The sequence below is a fragment of the Anarrhichthys ocellatus genome, unplaced genomic scaffold, assembly GCF_004355925.1.
Source record: "Anarrhichthys ocellatus isolate YVR2014 unplaced genomic scaffold, GSC_Weel_1.0 scaffold14, whole genome shotgun sequence".
NCBI lineage: Eukaryota > Metazoa > Chordata > Actinopteri > Perciformes > Anarhichadidae > Anarrhichthys > Anarrhichthys ocellatus.
Window position 1 is genome coordinate 1,641,219 of NW_022280044.1, and position 23,699 is coordinate 1,664,917.

Consider the following 23,699-nt stretch of genomic DNA (forward strand, 5'->3'; position numbering starts at 1 on the left):
TGGATACATTTAGTTATGTTTTAATTGCATGCTTTTCTGTAAAAACAGAATTGCCTCTGGGATGATAAAGGTCCTAATCTATACACTATCTTTTAAAGGTACAGTCTGTCCACACAAGTCTACTTGGGAGATGAATCAGCACAAATGACTTAATATAGTGGAACTAAATAGTTACACTAATCAAGCAATGTTGAGAGGTGTTGCTGTTCGTGATCAAGCACTAACCTTTCTCCTGCATGCTCAAAACACCATATGATCCTTTAAGTGGATGCAGTTCATGAATGAAGACGGGAACAGAAGGAAAAAGTAGTTACAGTTCTTACATCTTTAATGTAAACAGCAGTTTTTAAGGGGCTTTGAAAAATCCGAAAGAAAAGCATCCGAAGGTATTAAATAGGAAGGGGGCAATATATAAACCATACTCGAAATAACCATGATCTGTTTTTAAATTAAAAAAGGACATACACTTAATTTTGTGGCCATATAGTCTCTGAACAAACAAAAAAAGACAACTTCCCTTGACCAAAACATCCTCTTTGTAATACAAACTACAAGGCAGATTCACAATTTTAAAATCCCTAAATTATGAACATCTTACAAATGATAAACAAAAAAGCTCAAATATTGCTTAGGAATGTTGTGTACAGCAGTTATTACAATGAGAGAGACTCAAATGAGGGAAAGACGAGTGTGTTTGTATGTGTTTTTCACAATGGTGGTGCTCTCACGGGTGTTTTTGGCAAAGCCACTCTGTAGTTGTGTACAATATGCAATAAGCAGCGGTGGGATAGTAACTAACATTTGAGAAAGGGTTTTTACTAAAGTACAGTGCCTTTATTTTGCGGATTGACTTACTCTTACAGTCTTCAGTATATGTGTAGCAGGACAGAGCGGATATTAGAGACTATTTTCATGAAGTATTCTGCTTAAAATGTACTTCAACCTTCCTTTCAGCCTCTTGGAAAACATTTAGCTGCCACAAATACTGTAAGTGAGAATGTGACAGGAAATACTGCTGGAAAGGTGATAACAAAACACACCCCCCACTCCTCTCTGATCCTGAACTAAACCATCCCTCCAAAGAAGCCCTGAGGAAATAATAATAATAATAAGGTAAACATAAAAGAGGACGACAAGGAAGATCAATTTCTAAACATTTGTCTACCACAATCTTCAAGCATAAGGACTGCAGGTGCCTTCGGTCGAGAAGAAGAAGTGAATGTCTCAAAACATCAGACGCAGGAGGAGAGCGAGGAGAAAGACGGAGGACGACCAACGACAGGCAAAACAAATACTTCCCGGTTTGTCTTCTCCATGGCAACCTGATGACTCTGCATCAAACCCGAGTCCCCTCAAGTGCAGCGAGCCTATTAATATGCACCGTTTTCTCTCGTATAGAGGTCTAGCAAGAAGCAAGAGGAAAATTGTTCAATAAATCCTTTTTTTCGTCCAGTCACAGTTCATCTTTTTACATTATATGGTTTTATTTGTGTTGTTCCAGTTTATAAGAAAAGGGAATTGGTCCAGGGAGTACAGTAGGAGCTGGGAAGGTTTGTGTTCGTCTAGTTACAGTCGTAAACAAAGTCATAGTTGCTAGGTTCTTTGGGAATCGGGGGCGGGGCCTCGGGAATCTGGATGTTCTCTAGATCCAAGAGCCGGAGCTTCATCTCCATGGAGAGCAGGGTGTCCATGTCAGATTTGGTGTAATCGCTGGTCATCTCCTTACCCAGGAGGGCGTTCAGACCGTCTGTCCACACGCAGTACTGCAGAGACACAGACAGAGGTGGATCCAAAGTGAAATGAAATCAAAATGGTACTATTAGAAAGACTTCGTAGTCATAACTAACAAACTAAATACTTCCAAATCCACAGATAAAGCATGCTATGTCTCTAGAGGAGCTGCTTGACACTGTGCAGACTCCACCAGAGACACGCCGGCATACAAGAAGCAAACCACCAAGAGAGGAAGGTTTGTGTACACCGTGACTCAGGAGACACAGAGCAGGGACACATTCTTCTCTCTTGTCCTAAATACAAATATATATAAAAAGTTTCTGGCGTCAATTAACTTGAGAAGTTAGTTACATGACAATACAAGATTATGGTCAATATATGATTATAGTTTTGTTCAAGCTAAGTATCAAGTCAATTGAGATAATAGTCATGTTGTAAATCCAAGCGACATGCAAATAGGTTTGGGTGATATGATGACATATACACATACACACATATGTGTCTACTATCATTAGCTAAGCCTTGAATATCTGTGTTTTCAGCAATTATGGACAATGCAGCAAACATAATTGCACATTTTTCATGTCTCTGAATGCTTAAAACTGTATCAAGTGTTTGTCTTTACATTGCTGAGACAAATGTACATACATGGTCCGCTGTGTAAGTGTAAAATAAACCTCTTAAACACGGTAACGTGATAATATCCAGTACATATCTGACTTATACACTTGCTTATGCACTAGTATACAAAGAAATAAATACAAAGTCTGGGTGTTGTCACTGTTGGCTTACCTCATGCTTGTCAGGAGCAATAAAGTTTAAATACTCGTCGGACTCATAGAGGACGGAGAAGGCCAGCTCTAACACCTCCTGGAGAGAGGACGGAGTGAGAGGCAGAGAGGGAGGAGTGAGGAAGAGAAAATGGTGCAGACAGAGACAGAGGGGAGGAGGTGGGATGGAGAGACGAGAGAGAGAGAAAAATAAAGAACAGGTGAGATTTACACCACAATGCCAGCATACCAATGCAATCTCCCCGTCCTCAACACGTCTTATCACCATCTGTTACATCAGCAGCATATCAACTCATCAGGTATTAGCGAGGTAGAGCTTGGAGAGAGAAATACATGGGATGCCCTCAGATACAAGATATTGAAAAATGCCCGGGGAGGTTGGGAATATGATGTGATGTGATATGCTTTCTGGTGTATTCCCACTGTGGTCCACTGTAGGAAATGGAACAGGCACACCGAGAGCCAAATTTGTGTACATGAAAGCAATTCATTAACTGCTTGCTTGCAATCTGTGTGAAATTAGCATCTGATTTACTAAGGCAGCAGGTAACTACACAGTCAGAGACTGGGACTGCAGTCTAACTGCCCTTTGTGAGCGAGACCAGAAAAGCTCAGAAAAGTAAAGATGTATTGACGATGACATAGAAAAGAGTCTACAGTGATGCTACCAGCTCTGTGAGGCTGTATAGAGGCACAGTGGTACTGTGAGTTAAACGCTAACCTCAGCACGCTAACGTGATCACAGTGACGATGCATTCTGATGTTAAGCAGGTATAATGTTTACCATGATCACCGTTGTAGCATAGCATGTTGGCATGCTAACATTTGCTAATTAGCACTTAACACAAAGTACAGCTGATGGAAATGTCATCAGTTTTGCAGTATTGTAAAAAGAAAAATATCGGTCAAATGAACATCTCGACTTGACGGAGATCACCAAAACGATTCCAGTTCATCCCGAGGGGACCATGAACGCCCGTACAAACTTTCTTGACAATCCATGTATGTAGATGACAGTGAAACAGCTGAAGCCTCCATAGAGTCGCAGGACAACTGCAACCAAATACACTTTTGTCAATAAAATAAGTGTAATCCCCACAGACTGGTACACTGACAGCGTTATGACAGTTTATGGCCACAAAGCTCTTTATTTGGTGCAACATTGTGCTCATTTATTAATGCTCTTTTTTAGCTGTGTTTTTTTGTGCAGCCCCCCCTTTCTTGTAGTAGTTTCTCTGCCATTATTGAGTTTTCCATAAAATACGGCTTAATTAAATCTTCTATTTCCCACCTCAGCCATTGGTGCTTAAAAGCTGCACAATTCTGAACCTGCTTTTTAGAGGATCCATTGCAAATTTTAAGTAAATACAGCAGAACATACGATAATCCATACTTATCACGGATCCTCCAGTCATTTGGGTGATCCTCCCTTTAAATGCATGTACAGTACATACTGTAAAGCCGGAAGATGTGCATCAGCAGTGAGATGCGAAATACCGCACAGACGACAAGCAAATTGCACTTTCAGGTCGGTGCACCTGTTTGCTACATAACACGCATGTCTTGAGGCACATTAGGCGTCTGAAACAAAGTAAATATGGCTCTGAGTACATACTCATGGGGGTACATGTGTATGGAATAATTACAAAAACACTGCTGGCCACCTCACCCTCCCACCTCTGTCTCAGTGTCCCACAAAAGATCCACATTCAAGCTCTGCCTTGAAGCCCATAGAGGTGACTTTGGCTGGCCTTGTAACAGTGAGTAATGAAATGCGCTTGTGTTCTCATTCACAAGGCCGGGACAGGCCTGCTAGACGGCCCGCAGACCCCCCTCAGGTCATTCCCATAGACAAGGTGCGCTTATCGACAGGGTAATGAAGGAGACAAAGCAGGGAGGAGGCGTGCTGCTTTGTCTTCAAGGCTATTTACCCAAGATCCAATATATCAGAGTCCCGCGGGGGGTGGGGGGGGGGGGGGCGAAGGTTTGCAGAGGGAAAGTGCACAAGACGAAAGGCTGACGTGTACACAGCCGCAGACAAGATGGCTCTTTCATCCTGGTTAAGGCACTGCAGAGGGCCGGCCCGATGTGTTACTTTCAAATTAAACAGCAAAGAAAAGAAGGCGACATGTTTTTGGCGGCTCTTTTGTAATTTGTGTCTTCGGCTTAATGACTATTCTATAATTTGTTTCTTCACAACGCCACTAGTGGATCTGTCTTTCTGTACTGAGCAGTGAGACACAAGTTATTGTGTTATTTCCCAAAGCAAAATGATGTAACTGACATGTTATACAACTCTCACGCACACAGAAACACATAATCTCGCCTAGATACACACCCACATACACACGCATGTGACCACAAATACACACACAAACACACCTTGTTTTGCTTCAGGGCTCCCTTCTCCTTCATGTGAGGACAGTCTTTGCCGGTGATAACAGCTTTGATATCAGCCACAGGCACTGCAGAGAGGACAGAAGTGAGTTAACAACAACAACAACAACAACAACGTTACAACTGTGTCGCCCCAGATGGGCGGCTGGTTTATTCAAGTGATTAAAAGCGATAATTCTCCTCAGATCTGTCATTGCAGGTAAAACTGACGTTACCATTGACTTGTTAAAGCTACAAATGGTAACGATAATAGAAATAACTTTTCATCATATTTGTTCAAACTGTCACTATATTCTGACAGCAATACACGAGACAGATAATATGTGAAACTAGAATTAGTTCCGCCATCGTTAAAGTTTCAGTTTACATCCATGTCTGTTAGAAATGTCATCACTTCATCATTTTATCCTCTTTAGACATTCATGTGAACTTGAGTTATGGCCAGAAACATGTTTTTTGAGGTCACAGTTGACCTTTGACCACAGGTGGACGTTTGAACCACATTTTAAAAACAATCCTTCGAGTTGACATATCAAGTTCACAAGAATGGACCGCTCGGCCTGCCATCTGTCCCAAAACATAATGCCTCCGGCCACAGCTGTCATAAAAATGGTTATCTCTGCCTTCTTTTAGGGCTCCTTATGCCATTTACAATACAGCACACAAAGAAAAACAACCAATCAGAGACAAGGAATCTCTAATGCAGCCGTCAATCACTGCTTGTACAGCTTGTGAACTCCAATCACACTTTCAAAATGAACTCTCAGGTGTTTTCAGGAACACATTTCAGTGTACTCTTTAGCTGTAAAATGAGAAAGCTTGCTCTGGGTGATGCTTGGTTTTTGCGTAACTGTTGTCAACATGGCGGATGGGTCACAGTTACTGACTGTAGCTTTAAAGCCAGCAGTCAGTGTCAATGACACGTGGCCACACTGTATTTTGGGGCTATGTATAATATCAGCGAGGATACAGACTGCTGACTTGTAGAAAATATATATTTGAATGAATATTGTGAGCTGCAATAAAAATACATACCGTGTCACAATAGTGGGTATACATCTATCAATAATTTCAATTGACACTCACGTTTGTCCTGTAAAGAGTCGTGGGGCACTTCGCCCTGAGGGCTCTCTTCCAAATCTCCATAGTGCAGGACTTTATGGTTCGGAGAAAGACGGCAATACCAAAACTTATCTGGGGAACAAACACAAGTAGAAAGGAAGACAGAGGGGGAGGAAAGGGGGAGAAAAAGAGAGAGAGGAGGAGAGTTGTGAAATCAGTCAGCGGCTGGCATAAGACATCATATGGGATTGGATGAGTCATCAGCGGGAGTGAAAATTAGCATGGCAAAAACAAAAAAAAAAAAAAACAGCCGTGAGGAAAATCCACAGATGATGCTCTGCATGAGGGAGGGATCTCGATGGGCAACAATACAGATGGCTGGTCTCCATCATCTTAATACTGATTCAACAACAATCCACACACTGAAGTCAAAATAACAGAACAAAGACATCCAGGGTTTCTTGCTCTGATGAAACCGTAACTATGACAGGAAAATCAAAATCAAAGATGTAAAGCAGGAGGGCCCAACTGCCTACAGGAAGCACCAACAATGACAGAGCATTTAATGAAAAAAAAAAGTTTGTTGGTGTTACATGTTTTAATTTAAACAATAAAGGCTCTGTTTACAAGTTTAAGATGTACACTAAAATACAAAAAACAGAAACTGAGACCGTTTCAAAAGGTGAGGATGCAACTTCATTGTCATTTAGAGACTGTACTCGATGGTTTTGCATTTGTCACAAGTAAAATATTAGTAAAAATACAAGTGAAAAAGCACAAAAGTCCCCAAAATGGTGTGCTGCATGTAAAGGATAAGGTTTTGTTACAGGCTGGACAGAATTTGAGCAAGACATCAAATGCCCAAAAAATCCATAATTGATGATGATGAGTTAAGTGTGTTTTTCTCTCGGCTGATGTGATGCGTAATCCTCCAGCAGCCTGTAACAACCAGCTGTGCCTGTAAAGTGCAGCTTCGGCCTCTGCGGCCAGCCCGGTGTTCGTTAGTGGTTCCTTGCCAAAGCGGGCACCGAGCTGAGCTGGCAGTGAGTGGGCACAGAGCGGGGAGGTCTGACTGGCGTGTGCATGGGTGGCACAGTCCAAATCCTAATTGCTGAAAATAGACAGTTGGCTTTGCCAGGCTGGTGCAGTGTGTCCACGGGGAGCGGCCAAGAGATGTGTGCAGTGGCTGCGAGGAGTGTTTTGGGAGAAGACGCCATCAACTGTTCAGCCGAACTGATAGCGTGACTGATGTGTCAAGCACATACGTTCTTCCTTTGACTTCAAGGCACTGTACTTCTATCTTGGACTGAACTACATTCTGTTATAATTTAAACTATATTTGTCTGATTCAGCTGCTAGAATATGGGTGAACAACATGGTGAGATTCAACAGAATCAGGACACATATCTAATTTTTATGATTATTCTTGCTTTAGTGCAGCATTTATACAAGGTACACTCTCCTGAGCCCCACGTTACCCGTCAGTAAGCTGCACTTAAAAGACTGCTCAGGTAACACTTCTTCTTCCAAACTTCAGAAGACCGTCAACCTGAGCTTTTAGGAAGAAGCATCCCCCTATAATGGGCAGAACAGCACTTTGGAAGGTAGATTGAAGAGTCATCTGCTCTGAAGTCAACCAAATTAATATTTGATAAGGGTACTTGAGTCCCTGCAGGCTGGAGGACTTTGAGATATTCATACAAGATGCTGAGGGAGAAATGGGAGAAGGAAGGCAGCACATTTTATATATGTAAGAAGATAGGACAAGTTGATTGAAAATGACACGAATAAACCAAGTTTCATTTTATGTAAACCCTCTGTGAAAATTAAACTGGCTGGAGGGCTCCTTTTATTCTTGTTCAGCTCTCCTAAAGTCTGCAAGACAAAGTGCTCTTCACATTGTCAATGCGTAGATATACTGCGTATAAGTACCGGCATGAGAACAAAGGCTCAGAGAGGAGAGGGAGGAAAGGAAAGATGAGTATGGGTGGAGGAAAGTGAGATGAGAGAGAGGGGAGCGTATGAATGAAGGAGCACATGCACAAGGAGAAAAATAGAAGCAAACCAAATACAAAAAAAAAAGGAGAGTTTTGGGGAGAAACAGCATGTCCTTGACACCATCAAGAGTCCTCAGAGGCAAAGACAGCTACAGCTAGCACGGAGCAGGCAGACTACTCCCCTGCAGTCAGCACATTAAAGCCAGTGTAGCCCTACTGGCTAGTTTGCTGAATGAAATCCAGTGAGGCTCCTGAACCTCTTTTGTACGGCTGTGGTTGCGGTTGTTTTTTAATTTTTTTATTTCTGTGTTTAGTGTGTGTGCTGATGCGTTCATGTGCGCATGTGTCCTCCATTCCTTTGAAAGGATCTCCAAAGCAACAGCCGTGACACGGTAGTACGAGACTATTCCAGCATGTCGCCGAGTTAAAAACCAGACAAGCATAAATCAGACGACCACACGCAGTGAAGACGATCAGATACTCGATCTGGGTGATGCTTTCCACCTGAACATCTGTCCTGCAACGTCTTTTAGAATCCTGTTTTTCCCCACTCCATTCCTTTTTCAGGTTGTTGCTTTTTTGTTTGTTTCTGTAATTCAGCTTTGACAACATCTGGATGACAGCTGCCAAGAAAAATCGTGACCAGGCTTTCAAATGCCAAAATGCATTGGTGTCATTAGGAAAAACTCTATGTGGCTGTGCTCAATTTGATTCGACTCATAGGAAGTACAGTTCCTGCGGGGAAGCTGAAGACAACAAAGCAATAACAACAAACCAACTTCCAACCCGAGTCTGTCAGTTTTCTTTCTTTATGAATAAGTAGACAGAGAGGGGTGAAGGAAAGTGCAACAGGGAGGAAAGAAGAGTGAAGAGTTCAGGTTTAAAGCGGATTAAATGGATTGCCTGACGCTCATGGATCAGGTTAGATTGCTTGATATCTGTGCGTAGATTGGAACACACATTTGTGAATAACCCAAATTACGCACAACTTGTTCTTTTTCATTTCACATTTGTGACCATTTTGAGATCAGTTTCACTCCATATAAATGCTGCTCCTCTCTCTTTCCTCCCTCCTTTCTTTCTAGTGGCAGTGAGTGTGAAACACAATATGCCAAATGAATCAAATACTGTCCTATCTGAGCTGGCTGCTGGGTTTTCCCCTTCTATCCTTCTTCCCTTCTCCTCCATTGTTTCACTGGGGAGGAATATTATCAATACTTACACTATATCAAGTCAAAAGAGAATATCTATAAATGCACATTGCATTTATGGACATGTGCTTCCTACATTTCATAACAAGCATGTGAACATCTCAAGATATCCTCTGAAAGTTGCCGTCTTCGACATCCACAAATAGTCTAACTTGTGTTATGTTTCACACCGCTTTAACATTTTCACTACACCCTCCATCCTGTACTGTGGAGCCCCGGGTTACCGCAGTCGGCTCTTTCATCACTCCATTTCTTTTCTAAAGCTTTCTCTAGACTTCATCCTGACAAGTGTATATAAATGTGTGTTCACCCTGCTTTCGGCTTTGTGTATCCTTGTAGTTCTTTGCATGCAGGGGGGGGGGGGCAAAAGGAGGGGAAGATGGCGTGTTTGTGCATCTCAAGACATAAAAACATGTGTACTGCATTTTCTGTATGTGTTCCAGTAAAAGAGGCAGCGTGTCGCATGTGTATCTGCCTCAAAGGCTGACAGAGCCAGAAAAATGAGTGTGGACTTTCATGACAACAGATCCACAGCAGCCCAGAGCTTCAAAGATCTCCTGTGGGTCTTTTGTAAAGCAGAGGGAATAAGTCAATGAGTGCAGAGAGGAGGGATGAAGAACAAACAGACAGCAGTAAGAGGATGGATTACCTTTGTGAACACAGCACGGGGAGATGTGAATTTCCATGCCTGTGTGGTTGCAATCTGTGGATGTATGCGTGTCTTTTATACATGTGCGCATGCATGCGAGTGCTGCGTGTCTCACCTTGCCTCCTGCGACTACTGATTTTCCTGAAGCAGGTTCCATCACACAACCTGTTGAGCCTCTGCTGTTTGATCAACTCCATGATCTCGGGCTGGATCTTCTCTCTCAGCTCCCTTTAGAGAAACAGAAAATGAACACACTATTGGTTTTAAGAGAAATATCTAAATTCCAATCAGCCACATCGGTCCAGATGTGGAAAAGCAGGGCGACAGGTGAGGAACAAGATGCTCTGAGATCTGGAAGTGAATTGTTTTACATTTCCCAGGTTTTCTGGCAAAATGCATAATTCATTTTAATCCCCTGGTTTTACTTACGGCCGTCAGGAGGGAACAGAGAATGCCAGATACAAAAATAAACTTCCACACATGCGTGCACATGTTCACGCAATCAGAAATATGTCATGTAGCGTCCCAAAAGGCTGATCAGTGGGACGCTGTGCTGCCTTAGCGCTTGCTGTCATTATTTCATGCGTGTCTGTGTTGCATATGAATGTGGAGCACACAGCACTAGTCAACATAAATTATTTATATTATCTGCCCGAGCAGCGCTGCTGCTGCCCATCTTTATTTCTCATCATTATACTCGAGTCTTTTCTCTTACAATTTACCTTTTTATTCTTTTCCTTTCTTTAGAAACAGGACGAGCTTGACAGGATTTCAGCCTCTCTAGCCACATAAAAGCTTCGCATTTCTATCATTTCCTCGTATTTTCCCTTGCCGGTGTTCTTGATCACATTTTTGTCCTTTTTTCCTCTCCCTCGTCTTCTTCAGGCTCATCCGCACTAATCTCCCTTCATCTGTCTCACTCTGGCAGTCTCTGTGTGTTTGCCTCATCAGCGACTCCGGTCATTACATTGATCTGTGGTCGGCCCTTCACTCTGGCGTCCTTAAAGAAGCAGCTGGTGGGAGAGGTGTGGCTCATTGCATGTAGGATGGATGATGATGGTTCGGCTTTACTGCCTCTCACGCTATTCTTCTGACTGTGCCAGACACAGGAAATGGATCTGAGACTGTCTGATGCTTTGGCTGCATTGCCCTTTTAGGAAGCTGCTCCAGGTTCAATTTAAACTTCTTTCCAGCAAATGTGGAAAATCACAGACATTTTAATAAAAGTGCTGAGGCGTACTGGTAGACCTCTATAAAAGGAAGCACTCTGGTTGGTATCAGGTAAATTATTAAAGAAGTGAGGCAAAAGAACAATTTACAGCTTTGTGGAAATGTACAGTACATACACCAGCATATCAGTAAAACATGTATGCACAGGTGGAGCAGGGAATCAATAATAAATTACATTACAGACACTTTTCATCCTAATTTTCTGGGGACTGCATTACAATTAAGTTGTGTATTACATCTCAGAAGTGCATCCTCAGCAGTTCTGAGTTGACCTGCTGCATGAATTTATGTGGCGTCGATTTTATTTTTAGTGCAACTTTCAGTAAATACAAAACTTTCCACTTACAAAGAACCACATTACACTAATTAAAGCAGAAATACCTCAAAGAGTCGACATGAAATATAAGAGAAAAAGACGGTCGACAGGAGACACAGCTTTGATCCGACGCCATAATAGCTCCTCATCACCTTCTTTTGATGTCTAAAGTCATTCTCTACATTAATTGATAGCAGAACGCACTGAAAGCAGGCAATACAGCAACACAGAGCCCCTTTAACTCTGCAGTCTGACATGCTCTGCTCATTAGGTTTGCAAGTCATGACTGCGCCGTATTGATTAGAGGAAAATTCCAACCTCGGGTAGTCTCACGCTGTTGAAGGAGAGACTCATCAGTCTGCGATGCTTTCCAACAGTCATTCTGTGATAAAATGTTACAAAATGTGCTTTTTCATTTCGCCGTTTACTTCAGCCTGAGATTGGGTGGAAATTTGTTGCATTCTGATGTACTCTTGTTTTTCCTATTAAATACAGGAAATTCAGTGTATTATACATATGAAACCGTGTTTGTTACATAATTGTAAATGGTAATAAGATAATTACATCGCTTTAGGCGACATTTCTCGCAACTCCCTTTGCTTTTGTTCTTTCTCCAATAGGATTAATTGGCTGTTAAAAGGTTGGTCTCTACCCTTCCAATATCGATTCAATAAGCCGTTGGCTCAACATTGATTAGTGTTCAGAGGGCCGAGCTCTCTCTGTGAAACAATTTTCCAATAGTGCTAGCTACTCCATTAAATACAGGCAGGACAAAACATTGTTCTCCATTAGAGGCCCTGTAACCATGATCAGTCAATGAATGATCCATTACAGACTGGCTCTCCATGCTGTGTGAGCTGGAGGGTCGTTAATGGAGTATTCACTAGGAAGACTATTTGCAGACAAATTGAATTTACTGCATATTTCAATCATGAGGAGAGCGCAGGAGCAACCTGCTTTATGTCAGTAGCTGGCACGTGGTTGACAGAAAAAATAGCTCTTTTTTGTAGATGCAAATGATGTCCTTATTTTAGTCTTAAGACCTGTTTAGGTAGTTGAAGACAGGGGAATATCTCTGAGCAGTTCCTCCAACTCTACAGAAAATGTCTTACTTTTCCTGGTATTCAGAATGGATTTACTCAACAAAGCTGTCAATTTGTTGCCACCTCGACTTCCCAATAAGCTTTTTTTGGGACCAATACAACCCTTTGACAAATGTGTCTCCATCATATTGGTCAGTGATTGCTTGACTCACAGGATGGGGCGGGACTGGAAGTCTTCCTGATTCATCCTTTCGGACTGGCGTATCTTCAGGATCTCTGTGTAGCTCAGGTTCTGCAGGCGACTCTTGAACTGGTCCAGGGAATTAGGCTTGAGAGTCAGCGCTCGCATGATCTGCTCCCTCACCACCTGCATTACCTGCAGAGAGGAGAAAAGGGGCAGAGGAGGGCGTGGTGAGATCATCATGGATGCAGGATCCACACAGGGTGTAGAAAGAGTGTGTGTATTGGCCAAAAAACAGAGTCAGCACAGGCAGGAAGTTAAAACTAACCCCATCCCTATTACAGGGGGCAGGGGAGCATATAAACTCCTGTTTAGTTCCCGACAGGATTATTATCATTTCTTTCAGAACTGGAGCCTGTAATCCAGTCTGGTGCACTCAGCTTTAAGAGGGAAAGAGCAAAGAATAATAATTCAACAGTGGCAAGTCAGTTGTTAGCCTCGGTACCATGCATCAGTGAAATGCACGACAGAACTTGCCTTTAATTCCGTAGCTATCTAATACCATTAGTCTGGCTGTGGCTGCAGAAGCATGACATGGTGTTCCAAGTCATTAATCCCACTTGAGGGGTCTTTGTGATCAACCGAGGCAACTATACAACAGGAAAACACTTCTATGTCTAGATCAATTTGCCTGCAGTGTATGAGTATCAAGAGATAATTAAAGTCTACACACAGAACTCTGTGTGAGAAAATCAAATCATCAGCAGTGAACAAACAATATCAGTCCTCTCAACTGTCAGACCACAAACAAGCTGAGGAGGATATCTTCTGTTTACGGAGAGAAAAAAGGAATAAAAGTAGAAAACAGTGGTTAGCCGGTGAACATTGTGGATGTATATTATCCTCTCAATAAATCTGATGTGAGAAACCTATCAACAGCTATCAAGAAGTAATATGCATTAAGGTAAATGGTAAAATGGTTCATAAATTGTGACTTTTTATGATCCTGGCAGACTTGCTTTCATATTGTAGCTCCTGCCATTGAGCCCTGAACACTGGATGTGACCAAACAAAACCAAGGGTCTGAACTAAACAGTACTTCAATGCATTAAGATGTGAAATGGAATTAAACCCACAGATTTGTACACGGTTAATAAAGCACTAATTCTTATCAAAGCATAACATCTCCTCATCCTTCTGCGCGCGCACATACACACACACACACACACACAAGCCTCCGGAAACGAGTGCTAAACTGCCTCCATTCAGCTTTGCAATCTTACAATTTCATTTGCTTTGCATTAGAATTTGATCACTAATATAATTCAAAGATGGAAATAGACTTCGTCTTCCCTTCTGTTGGCTTCGCTTTTACTCTACGGTCTCTCTTTTCTCTGCGTGCCTGGTTAATGAAATGCTTGAGGACACACGCACAAAAAGGACGAGCTTTGTCTCTTTGTATGTACTCAGAGGTAGATGTTTTTGGACTTTCCTTATAACTGGTGTGTTCTCCTTTTCTGTACTCTTCTGTTTCATCTGGGCTCCTCAACCTCAACTATGCCAAAACCCAGTGAGCCAAGAAGCCAAACACAGTCTTATGTAATGTTGTTCTTGCTGTTTAGGTTTACTGCAAGGCGATTACTCATCAACTTGCTAACCTCTGAACTCTCACTAGTCGGACTAAGCCAGGGGTGAAAGCATTCAAAATAGAGGAAGTGAGCTGCCAAAAATGAAATATGAACAGCATAAACCCAACAAAGGCGATGGAGGATAATCCTCTTGAATCAGCATTGCATTCGCTGTGTAAAAAATGCATTAGGAAATAGTCTGGGCTCAAAGTCCCTCTTTGAGATACTGCTGCTGTACACTGACAGTGCCACAAAAAGGAATCAACCCATTTATAACTCGTTATCTGATAAACGCTGAAGTTAACACTCACAGAAAATACTGGGAAAAATGTTATTTTCTCTCCGATTACACAATTTAATCCAGGGATTATCTTTTGGAATGCAAATATGTTCAGAGGCGTAATCACAGTGTATTTTCTAACAAATACGGCAACACAAAACAGGACGGTTGGGTCAAATGGAGAGGTATTTAGAGAGACAAGCATGTGGTTTTTTGGCACCGGCGGAGCTCTGAAATTAGCTTTCGTACATCTTAGTGACCGGATATGACAAACTATTAGAATCAAGAATCGCTTGCAGAGTCTAGATTCTGACCCTTTGTAGTCTGATTAACCTGCAAAGCTCAGACCCACATCTGTGCACATGGAGGTCCTGCTCCGTGTGATCCAAAAACTGACTGGCATTAAAGTTGATGCAGCGCATCAGTGACTCAGCACAAGTGCATCCTTCAAATCCCCTTTGAAAGAGGCAGACAGAAGATCGGGATCTTTTCTGTTTAAAAAGAAGCGCTGCTCTAGGCCCTGTGTGCAGAATATTAACCTCATAAAATCATTTTGGAAACTATGGCGTAATGGCCAGAGAAGACTGACCAGCCACTAGAGGGCGAGGGTCGACACCTTCCCTCCCCGTTAGCGAGGAGTTGTTCTAGATGACTACGTGCAGAGACTGCGAGCTGAGATCTAGGCTTGTGGTAGCAAGTTACACAAAGGAGGACTTTTATTTTTCATTCATTCGTGTCTGTCCCATCGGTTTATCCATCCATTACGACAGCCATCCATTCCTCCCTCAGCTAAAACAGCTTGATACATATTTAACTCTGGTGGTTTTGTCTCCACAGAGGGCTGCTTCCTGTATTTTCCCTGTATTGTGTATGCCACATTGTCATGGGGAGAAACAGGTGTCCAGCTAACAGCAGATTTACCTCCTCCTCCTCCTCGTGAAAAATGAGCAGACAAATTGATGGAGCCACAGTTTGTAATCATGCTACGAGAGATTCATCACTCCTATCCACTGCTTTCAATCACAACTTCACAGAGTAGCCTATCATGGATTTTCACACACACTCACGTAATCCTGATAATTAAGCCTCAAACTAATTTATTTCCCAATTAAAATTACTAATGGTCTGTCAGTGTGTCTAGAAAGAAAATGTTTCCTCAAGAAACATTTCCTTTATTTAAAAATAAAGGAAATTGTATAACAAAGAATGAGCTTCGATATCCATTTGCAGTACCCCAAAACACAACAATTGTCCACTGAAATCATGAAATCAGCTGGAGACTTCTACTTTTTTTGTTTGTATTTTAGGAGCATTTTAACGCAGATCTCGTAGTCACCTGCAGCTCGCTTTCCAACCTCCTCCTCCTGCTGCTGCTTTCTGGAGACCGACTGCCATCCAGCCCCGGTGCTTCAGCAGCGCCGTCCCAGGGGAATGTTCATTAATATGCCTTGTTTGCAGTCATGTCTCCGGAAGGAAAACAATTCTGTCGGCCCATGTGGCTGCACTCATGCTAATTAACACCCCGAATATTCATCACATTTAATAAGAACACATGGTCCGTTCACAACAGGGCAGTGGGGCATTATGAATATTTTATGTGCATCATTCTTTTCCATCGGCTGATTGCTCAGAGAGCACCTTGGGTAGAGGTGAGATGACATCAGCGCAGGAACAAACTTTGCCGGGTGAGCTCACACCCCTTAAGGCTCAGTTTTGTACTGCGGTCATCTCGGCTGCACTTCAGATGGTCTGAGTGCAGAACTGTTTATTGTCATAGCTGCTGATCCAAGATTCATCTCTTCTACTGTATCTTGTCCACCTTAATTTCTGTCTGTCACTACATTCCCTCTCACGCTGCCTAATCTCTTCCAGACAACAGGCCATCATTCTGTCTTGTAGCTCTTTGGAGAGAGAGTTAGACAGCAGAGCAAGTGTCAGGAAAAGTAATTAAACGCTGTCCCATGAGCCGTCTAGTACACGTAATGAAGAGCTGGCCACACAGACTCGCCTGCCACACTCCTCCACCCTCACTCTCCTCCTCTCTGTCTCTCCTCAAACAGGACAGTTGGGCAGTTCCTTCTTCCTGGAGTAGCCCCACCATCCATCATCGACAGCGCAACAAATTACCTCCCTCCCTCTCCGACCAATCGACTGTCGCCGGCCCGCCACTGCTCCATTTACCTAAAAGAGATGCTAATGACATCATTTACCAGCTGTCAGTCAAATGCTCACCCGCCCCCTCAAGCCCGGGTCGGGAAATCTGGAGATTGTGCTGGAGAGGCACTTTGGTGGGCAAATAAGGTGGTAATCACAGAATAACGACTTTGCTGATACTCCCTGAAAGCAATCAGAAAGTCGATATCACGTGGTGATAATTTGAGCATCGGTGAGGTGCGTTACAGCATTTAAAAGGTGCAACGTGGGAGATCTGGCCAGAATGTTTTCTATTAACTAACGTTATCAAAATAGACTGAAGAAGTAAGAAGTTTTGATGTTAACATGTCAATTTATTGTGCTGCAGAGATATTTATTGTCAACCAGCAAGGTCCGGCCCGAAATTTCGTTTAGTTCAATAATTTAGTTCAAATAAAGGAAGTATCAAAACGCAGACGGACGGTAAAGTCCCCGGTTAGTGGCGCAAATAACATAAGATAGCAGTGTTATTTTGATCAGCTCTCAGAGTTTCTGCATTCTTTTTTTTTTAATTTTGCGTATTCCTGCCCTGGTGTTAGTTCGAAGTTGGCTTTTTTTTTTCTTTTTTTTTTTTATAAGTGCTTATTAAATTAGATTGTTTGGACCCAGTATAGTAAAGGTGAAATACTGACCCCTATTTCTTTGGAGCACACGTGGCTAGGCATTACACATTGCACCTTTAAAGCCTTGACAAAACATGCACGCTTGCCGACATACAAAAGGAAGCATTATCCCACATGCACATTTCTATCCAGAGTGCCTGTATTTTTTAATAATAAGTAGAAAAAGAGAATACAGGGAATCCATTTCCATGTTATTGAAATGGTAATTCCATTTTCCCTTCCTGCCAGCATGTTCCATGTTCAATTAATAATTACCTCCTTCAAAGTTGACCACGATGTCATTAAAAATAAAACAATGCCACATTGATGGACATGAAAGGATGCCTGTCTCCTATAATGCTGCACAGAAAGAGGAGTGCTGTTATGCGTTGTATTAAATTTAGAAAGAAAGATGAAAAAAAAAAGTGTTTTGGAAGCTGACAGGACTGAAAATATGACGGAGCTGTGGTGGAAGATTTATGTCTTTAATATGCAGTTGTTAATAATTATATATTCTCATACATTAAACAATATTCAACCAGCAGTGTAGTCCACACTCTGGTACACAAATCAAGTATCGGCAGGTTTAGGGTGAGACTTGTTTGTTCACTCTCTGTGTAGGCAACAGATGGTTTACTTCTGGTTATGAAATGATAGTGACACTAATCTATGCCAACTGTGCCGGTTTTTGCTCTCTGTCACCCGCGCGTTCTGTGTGAGAGGACTTTTGGGGAGACAACAAAACTCAGATCTCCGTCTGACAGGCGTTAGACAGCACGCGCGCGCACGCACGCACGCACGCACGCACGCACACACACACACACACACACACACACACACACACACACACACACACACACACACACACACACACACACACACACACACACACACACACACACACACACACACACACACACACACACACACACGGCTTCGCTTTGGTCACAACACAGTGTAGTGCTTCAAAGGCTTCCCACTTGGGCTACAAAAAACTGTTTTGAGACAACAGTCCATGTTGCCGGTGTCACGGTTATAACGGTTAGAGACATCGTAGATGACATAAAGGGGACAACCTTTATTTCCACTTGGATGGCAGGATGGGGAAATATGGGTCCCATAACGGGCAGCATGAACAGCAAAAGACTGTTGACAACAGCTGTTAATAAATAAAATATATTTAATAAATACTGACCACAGCTAAAATAATTAGTTGATTAATTGATTCATCTGCAAAATTGCTGGTTGTTAGCTTCTACAGTGAGAGTATTGGCTGCTTTTTCTCCCTTTTATACAACTGTAAAGATAATATATTTGCGTATTTGACTGTTGGCTAAACAAGATAAGTAATTTGAAACATAACCATGGCATGGCATTTCATAGACAAAATGAAAATATGCAACCCTAGTAATGACCTTTCACAGCATAATGCATAGAGGGTGAAGAACAAGAAGTGAGTGCTGCAGACAGATTCCAAGATTATATTTAGCATATTCAGCTTTTCTTGTTAGACTCTCCTGACAACCCCGTCACGGCTCTTTGTCAAGTCTGCTGAAAGCAACGAAGTGGAAAGGCACTACTTTCATCCATTAAAATTTCAATTATGTATATACCCCCCATAGCTGGAATGTAAGAAGTCCCATATCTGGGTATTTCATTAAAACAAAATAGAGTGGTAAGGGGTAAATGTTACTTTAAAGCACAGTGAAAAGCAGCTCTTTTCTCTCTGAATTTGACAGTATTACTGCACTACATGGAACAGCACAAACTGTATTGAAGGCAACAGAGATATACACATTCTCAACATGCACACTTACACTGCACACATACTTATCAATCCCTCACCTACATGCATTATAGAGTATGAACAAGCACCAACACACATGAAACATGAATAAAGCAAGAAATCACTGTCCTTCACCTAACACGAGAGCTGCTCATCCGATCTACTTCACACTTGGTGGTTGTATTGCTGGGAATGATTTTGTCAAATTTGATGAAATTTAGACATGCGATAGGGTCGATAAGAATAAACTTAGAATAAACAAGCAAATAGCGCTCTGTGGTGCAGGGGGGGCGGAGCTTCAGGGTCTGTAGTCTGAGTCCAGCATGTCGTCCGCAGCAGGCAGACCGCGGCTCATTGACTACAGTTCACTTTACAACTGAACTCTTCTTCACTTCCCTGGAGTAAACAGGAACAGATAGCCAACTGAAAGTAGAATTGAACCAGTGTTTATTTCACTGCTATGACCGCGAATAAGCCGCGACTTGGGTGCGTATTTACTTGCTTTATGACTTGATACTTACTTAGAACACTAGTAACGTCAATTAATGCTTTACATTAATCGCAAAGGTTAGGTCAACGCAAGCGACTAGTACGCCAATTTGGATAATGACCATGGTCTGGTGTTTTTCACCAATGTTTCTGACCGCGTGACTTGGTTTTTGTGTTTTTTTTTGGGGTTAACATTTGTCGGTCAGGTAAATGTTTTAGTACAATGTTTTCCTGTGAAGCAGAAGTACACAGTAAGTAGTATACATTTGAGTTGCATATATTTTACGTGCTTTAGGGGCCTTTTTCAGGATATTCGGGGTACAATGACTTAGAATAGTAAAATCATTTTTCATATCTAAATATCAAAATGACTCGTTCTGAACGGACATGTTTTCAACGGGCACTGCACTCGATGTAAATTCCTAATATTCCCACATACACACAACACATCTGGAGGCCTCCCTCCATCAATCCTATTCTTCCTTCCACATGAGTGATGCAGATTCGACGCCGGCTGTTGCTGCTAGCTGCTGTTGCCATATTTAGAGTGCTAGCACTGCAAGCCCAGACAAACTGTCAGAGGAGCTTCTTTTCAACAACAGGCTCCATGTGAGGTGCAGCACGGCCCACATGGATGACTGGAGAGCAAAGTCGCCTGGGAAATCGCCACTTACTGCGAGTCAAGAAATGCTGATGAAAGCCAAGTGTCGACCTTGGCTTGTGCACAGCTTTGCATTAATGAGTGTTTTATTATGACACGGGTGTTGCAGGAAATATGAACGTTCTGCATTAATTTTCCCAGAGGGATGAGTAAATTGGTTGTGATTAAATATCCATTCAAGGACATCAAAAACAGTATTATTTCATTATATTTCATACAATAACTCCCATCTGGAACAATCCCTATTCAAGAGTCTACCCATAATGCACTTATGGTACTCTATACTGGTATTATACTCGCACTGATGCTTCAAAGTGCTTTCATTTAAAACAAGATTCAACAAAATGATCAGGTGATACCAATAATGAGGCGAACAGCAGTCATATTCCAGCACGTATCCACAATAAGACACATCCGAACACAAGGGCCTTTGTGGAGACTTTGCATTGTCTGCGAGGAGAATCTAAAGTACACACTGAGTGGATTTCTGTGCACAAAAGTATGACACATATCAAAGAAATGCACACCGACTAATCAATAAACAAAGAGGTGTAAATAAATGATAAATAACGAAATCAAAATTCAGGAAAACTTGAGTTCTTTTCCCCTGTTGATTTCCAGTTAACAGCTGTGAAGATGGGACAAAGGGTTTCATCTTGAAACACAACAAAACAAAACGTTAGCTCAGCATCTCTGCTCATGTAACTCTGATGGTTTGATGCTAATAGTTGCTGATCTCTCTGGTCTGATTAGCGAGCTGAGTTTCTGCTCTCTAGTGCGAGTGGGTCAGCGCTGGCTGAGATCAGAGACCTCCCCCCCACCCCCTTAGGCAACCACACAAAACAAACTAATGCACAGAAGAAAAAGAAACAAGTCCCTGCGTAGACACAAAGCTCGGCATTCACACTGTGCTCCTGCTACACAACCCCCCCCCCCCCCACTCAAAAACACACAACCCTACGACTCAAACACAAACACCAATTTATTGCGATGCATGTACAAACACACATTCATGCACTGTCCGATGGCACGTGCACATGTGCAAAAGCAATAAAACAAACCTTGTTAAGGGAGTGGGAGGTGAGGCAGCCAGGCAGAAAGATATAAATAGCCTGTCTGAATTCAACAATAGAGGTGGAGGGGGGTCGAGAGACAAGAATGAGGAGGAGGAAAAGAGGGAGAGAGACCACAGGAGGCAGAGAAAGAGAAAGAGCTATAAAGGGATCGAGAGAAGGACAGAGAGAGAGAGAGGAAAGATCTAGAGGCTTGTAGAGGTAAATAAAACTATAAGAAAACAGCAGGTCTCATTGCAGAAAATGAGCGGGGGAGGGGCTGGTTTACTGTGTCCCGATACGAGTCATAGATGTACTGCTTCATGCAAAGCACAGCAGCAGCAGTCACAGCTGTTGGCATATGGCAGCGTGTGCAGCGCCTTCATTAACTGTACCAAGCTGCTTTTTGGAACCCAAACACGGCGTGTTACCCAAAACCTTTGACACCTGCACTCACATTATCATAGTCGCATCCCTTCTCACCGGACACAACAGACACACCCATTGCATTAGTCACGTAGGCGTGCATGTTGACCTTCTGGCAAAGCGGAGGAACTGTCCACATTGCTAAAGAGCAGAGCCAGAAATCATTTGCATTAAGTGTCCTTAAATCGAATAGCATCTCAACACACTCAGTCATATTCTTTTAATGGTAGCCAAACATAAAACGATGTGAGATATGGTTGATGAAGAGGTCGGTCTGCTGCAGCTGAGGGGGGCTTTTGAGGATTGCCAAAGTGAATAATCCCGCATGGGACGGGTCAGTCTGTAACATGGTTGAACAAAGCAGATTATCTACTCTCTGACATTTCTGCTCTGGCCTGAGGTGATCCAAACACCAGCAAAAAACAAAAAACAGCTGTGCTTAGTTTATTTAGCTGAAGTGCTGGGTGACCAGCACTTTTACAGGACACTGATACAGACGCACACAACAGTGTTTTTTCTCAGGGATTGAACTTGGCTTGTCATGTAGGATTGGAAACATTACCATCAACAGAGCTGCAACTAATGTGAATTGTTGTACTGTTGGAATAGTTTGTCATTTTGTTGGGTATGCTTGTTAGCTTTCTTGCCGAATCTTAGATGAGAAGATTGATGACAATCTTGTCTCCGTCTGTTCAATATGGAGCTGGAGTCAGTTAGCTTAATTTAGCGCAAAGACTGAATTCGGCTAGCCTGACCCCGCCAACATATAATCCAGCACCCCAGTAAAGCCAAAATGGGTTCTTTTTTGTTATAAACAAAACACATTGAATATAACATGTTAATGAGTGGGCTTTAGAGGTGCTGCTAGATGTATTTTTTCAGCATAGGTAAGAGCCAGGGAAGTTCTTTCTCATCGTTTAAAGTCCTTATAGATGATAGCTTAGTCGTCTCTCAGCTTTAGCGTCCTATTGAATAGCACCAAACTTCTCATTTAAGTCCTTCAAAACGTCAAACTCTTCTTCTAATTAGTTTATATTTTTAGATGAATGAATCATTTAATTTTCAGATTGTTTTGTATCATTGTCAATTTAATAAGAAACATCTATATATTAAAGCTGGAACAAGCAAAACTTTTTTTTTTTTTTTCTTGATGAATATTGATTGAGCACTGTAGTAGAATACTTTTTTTCTCAATCGACTGATTTACTAATCTGCTAAACAATTCAGCACAATTCATTATATTAGGTCATCTAGCAGCCAGGACACAGTTCCTCCGTACAAAGCCCGGTTCAATAGCACACACAGTGGATACAATTGTACTGTGTATTGTCTGAAACACATGAAATCCGGTCCTGGCAGTATTTCACAGACTCCCGCTCTGCAGTCTGGGGCTGACCCCACTCTAATCCCGAGTCAAACCCCTCCGGCTAAAACACTGGTTGAAGCTCATCCAAGGCTGAGAGAGACAGGGTGGAGTGGAGGAGATCAGTAGTAGTGGCATCGAATTCCTCTGGTGACAAACGGTGGGCGTTGGTGTTGTGGACTAATCCCATTCACAACAACAAAGCCCAACCCCCCACCACACACACACACACACACACACACACACACACACACACACACACACACACACACACGATGCCTGGAGTGATGGGGGTAGGTGAGTATGCATGCATGTAGATGTGTGGGTGTGTGTTGGTGAAATTGCAATCTAGCAGAGTGAGTGTGTGTGTGTGTGTGAGTGTGTTAATGAAAAGGCTGTGATCTGGGTCCTTGTCGAACCTGCTTACGCCTCGCTGAGTCTACATAGCCCCATCTGTCCCTCCTCTTTCTCTCTTCTCCTGTCCCATCTTCTCCATCCTTGCCTTTTTCTTCTCCGCTCCTTCCACTCTCCTCCCTCCTCCTCCTCCTCTGCAGCCAGGCAACAACACAAACAGTCCCTCTTCCTCCTTTACTACCACCTCCCTTTGC

General features: G+C 42.5%; 1 protein-coding gene across 9 annotated transcripts in view; it reads right to left on the reverse strand.

The window, feature by feature from the left end:
- Positions 1-310: 310 nt before the first annotated feature.
- elmo1 (engulfment and cell motility 1 (ced-12 homolog, C. elegans)) overlaps positions 311-23,699 on the reverse strand; it is a 93,586-nt gene continuing 70,197 nt past the window's right edge. For all 9 annotated transcript variants that reach the window (XM_031853963.1, XM_031853961.1, XM_031853968.1 and 6 more), the window contains 6 exons: positions 12,643-12,806; positions 9,957-10,069; positions 6,009-6,116; positions 4,908-4,990; positions 2,527-2,604; positions 311-1,763 (listed from right to left, as the gene is read on the reverse strand). In XM_031853963.1, the coding sequence (XP_031709823.1) occupies positions 1,563-1,763; positions 2,527-2,604; positions 4,908-4,990; positions 6,009-6,116; positions 9,957-10,069; positions 12,643-12,806 (747 nt within the window). In that variant the 3' untranslated portion in view covers positions 311-1,562. The remainder of the gene's footprint in view (positions 1,764-2,526; positions 2,605-4,907; positions 4,991-6,008; positions 6,117-9,956; positions 10,070-12,642; positions 12,807-23,699) is intronic.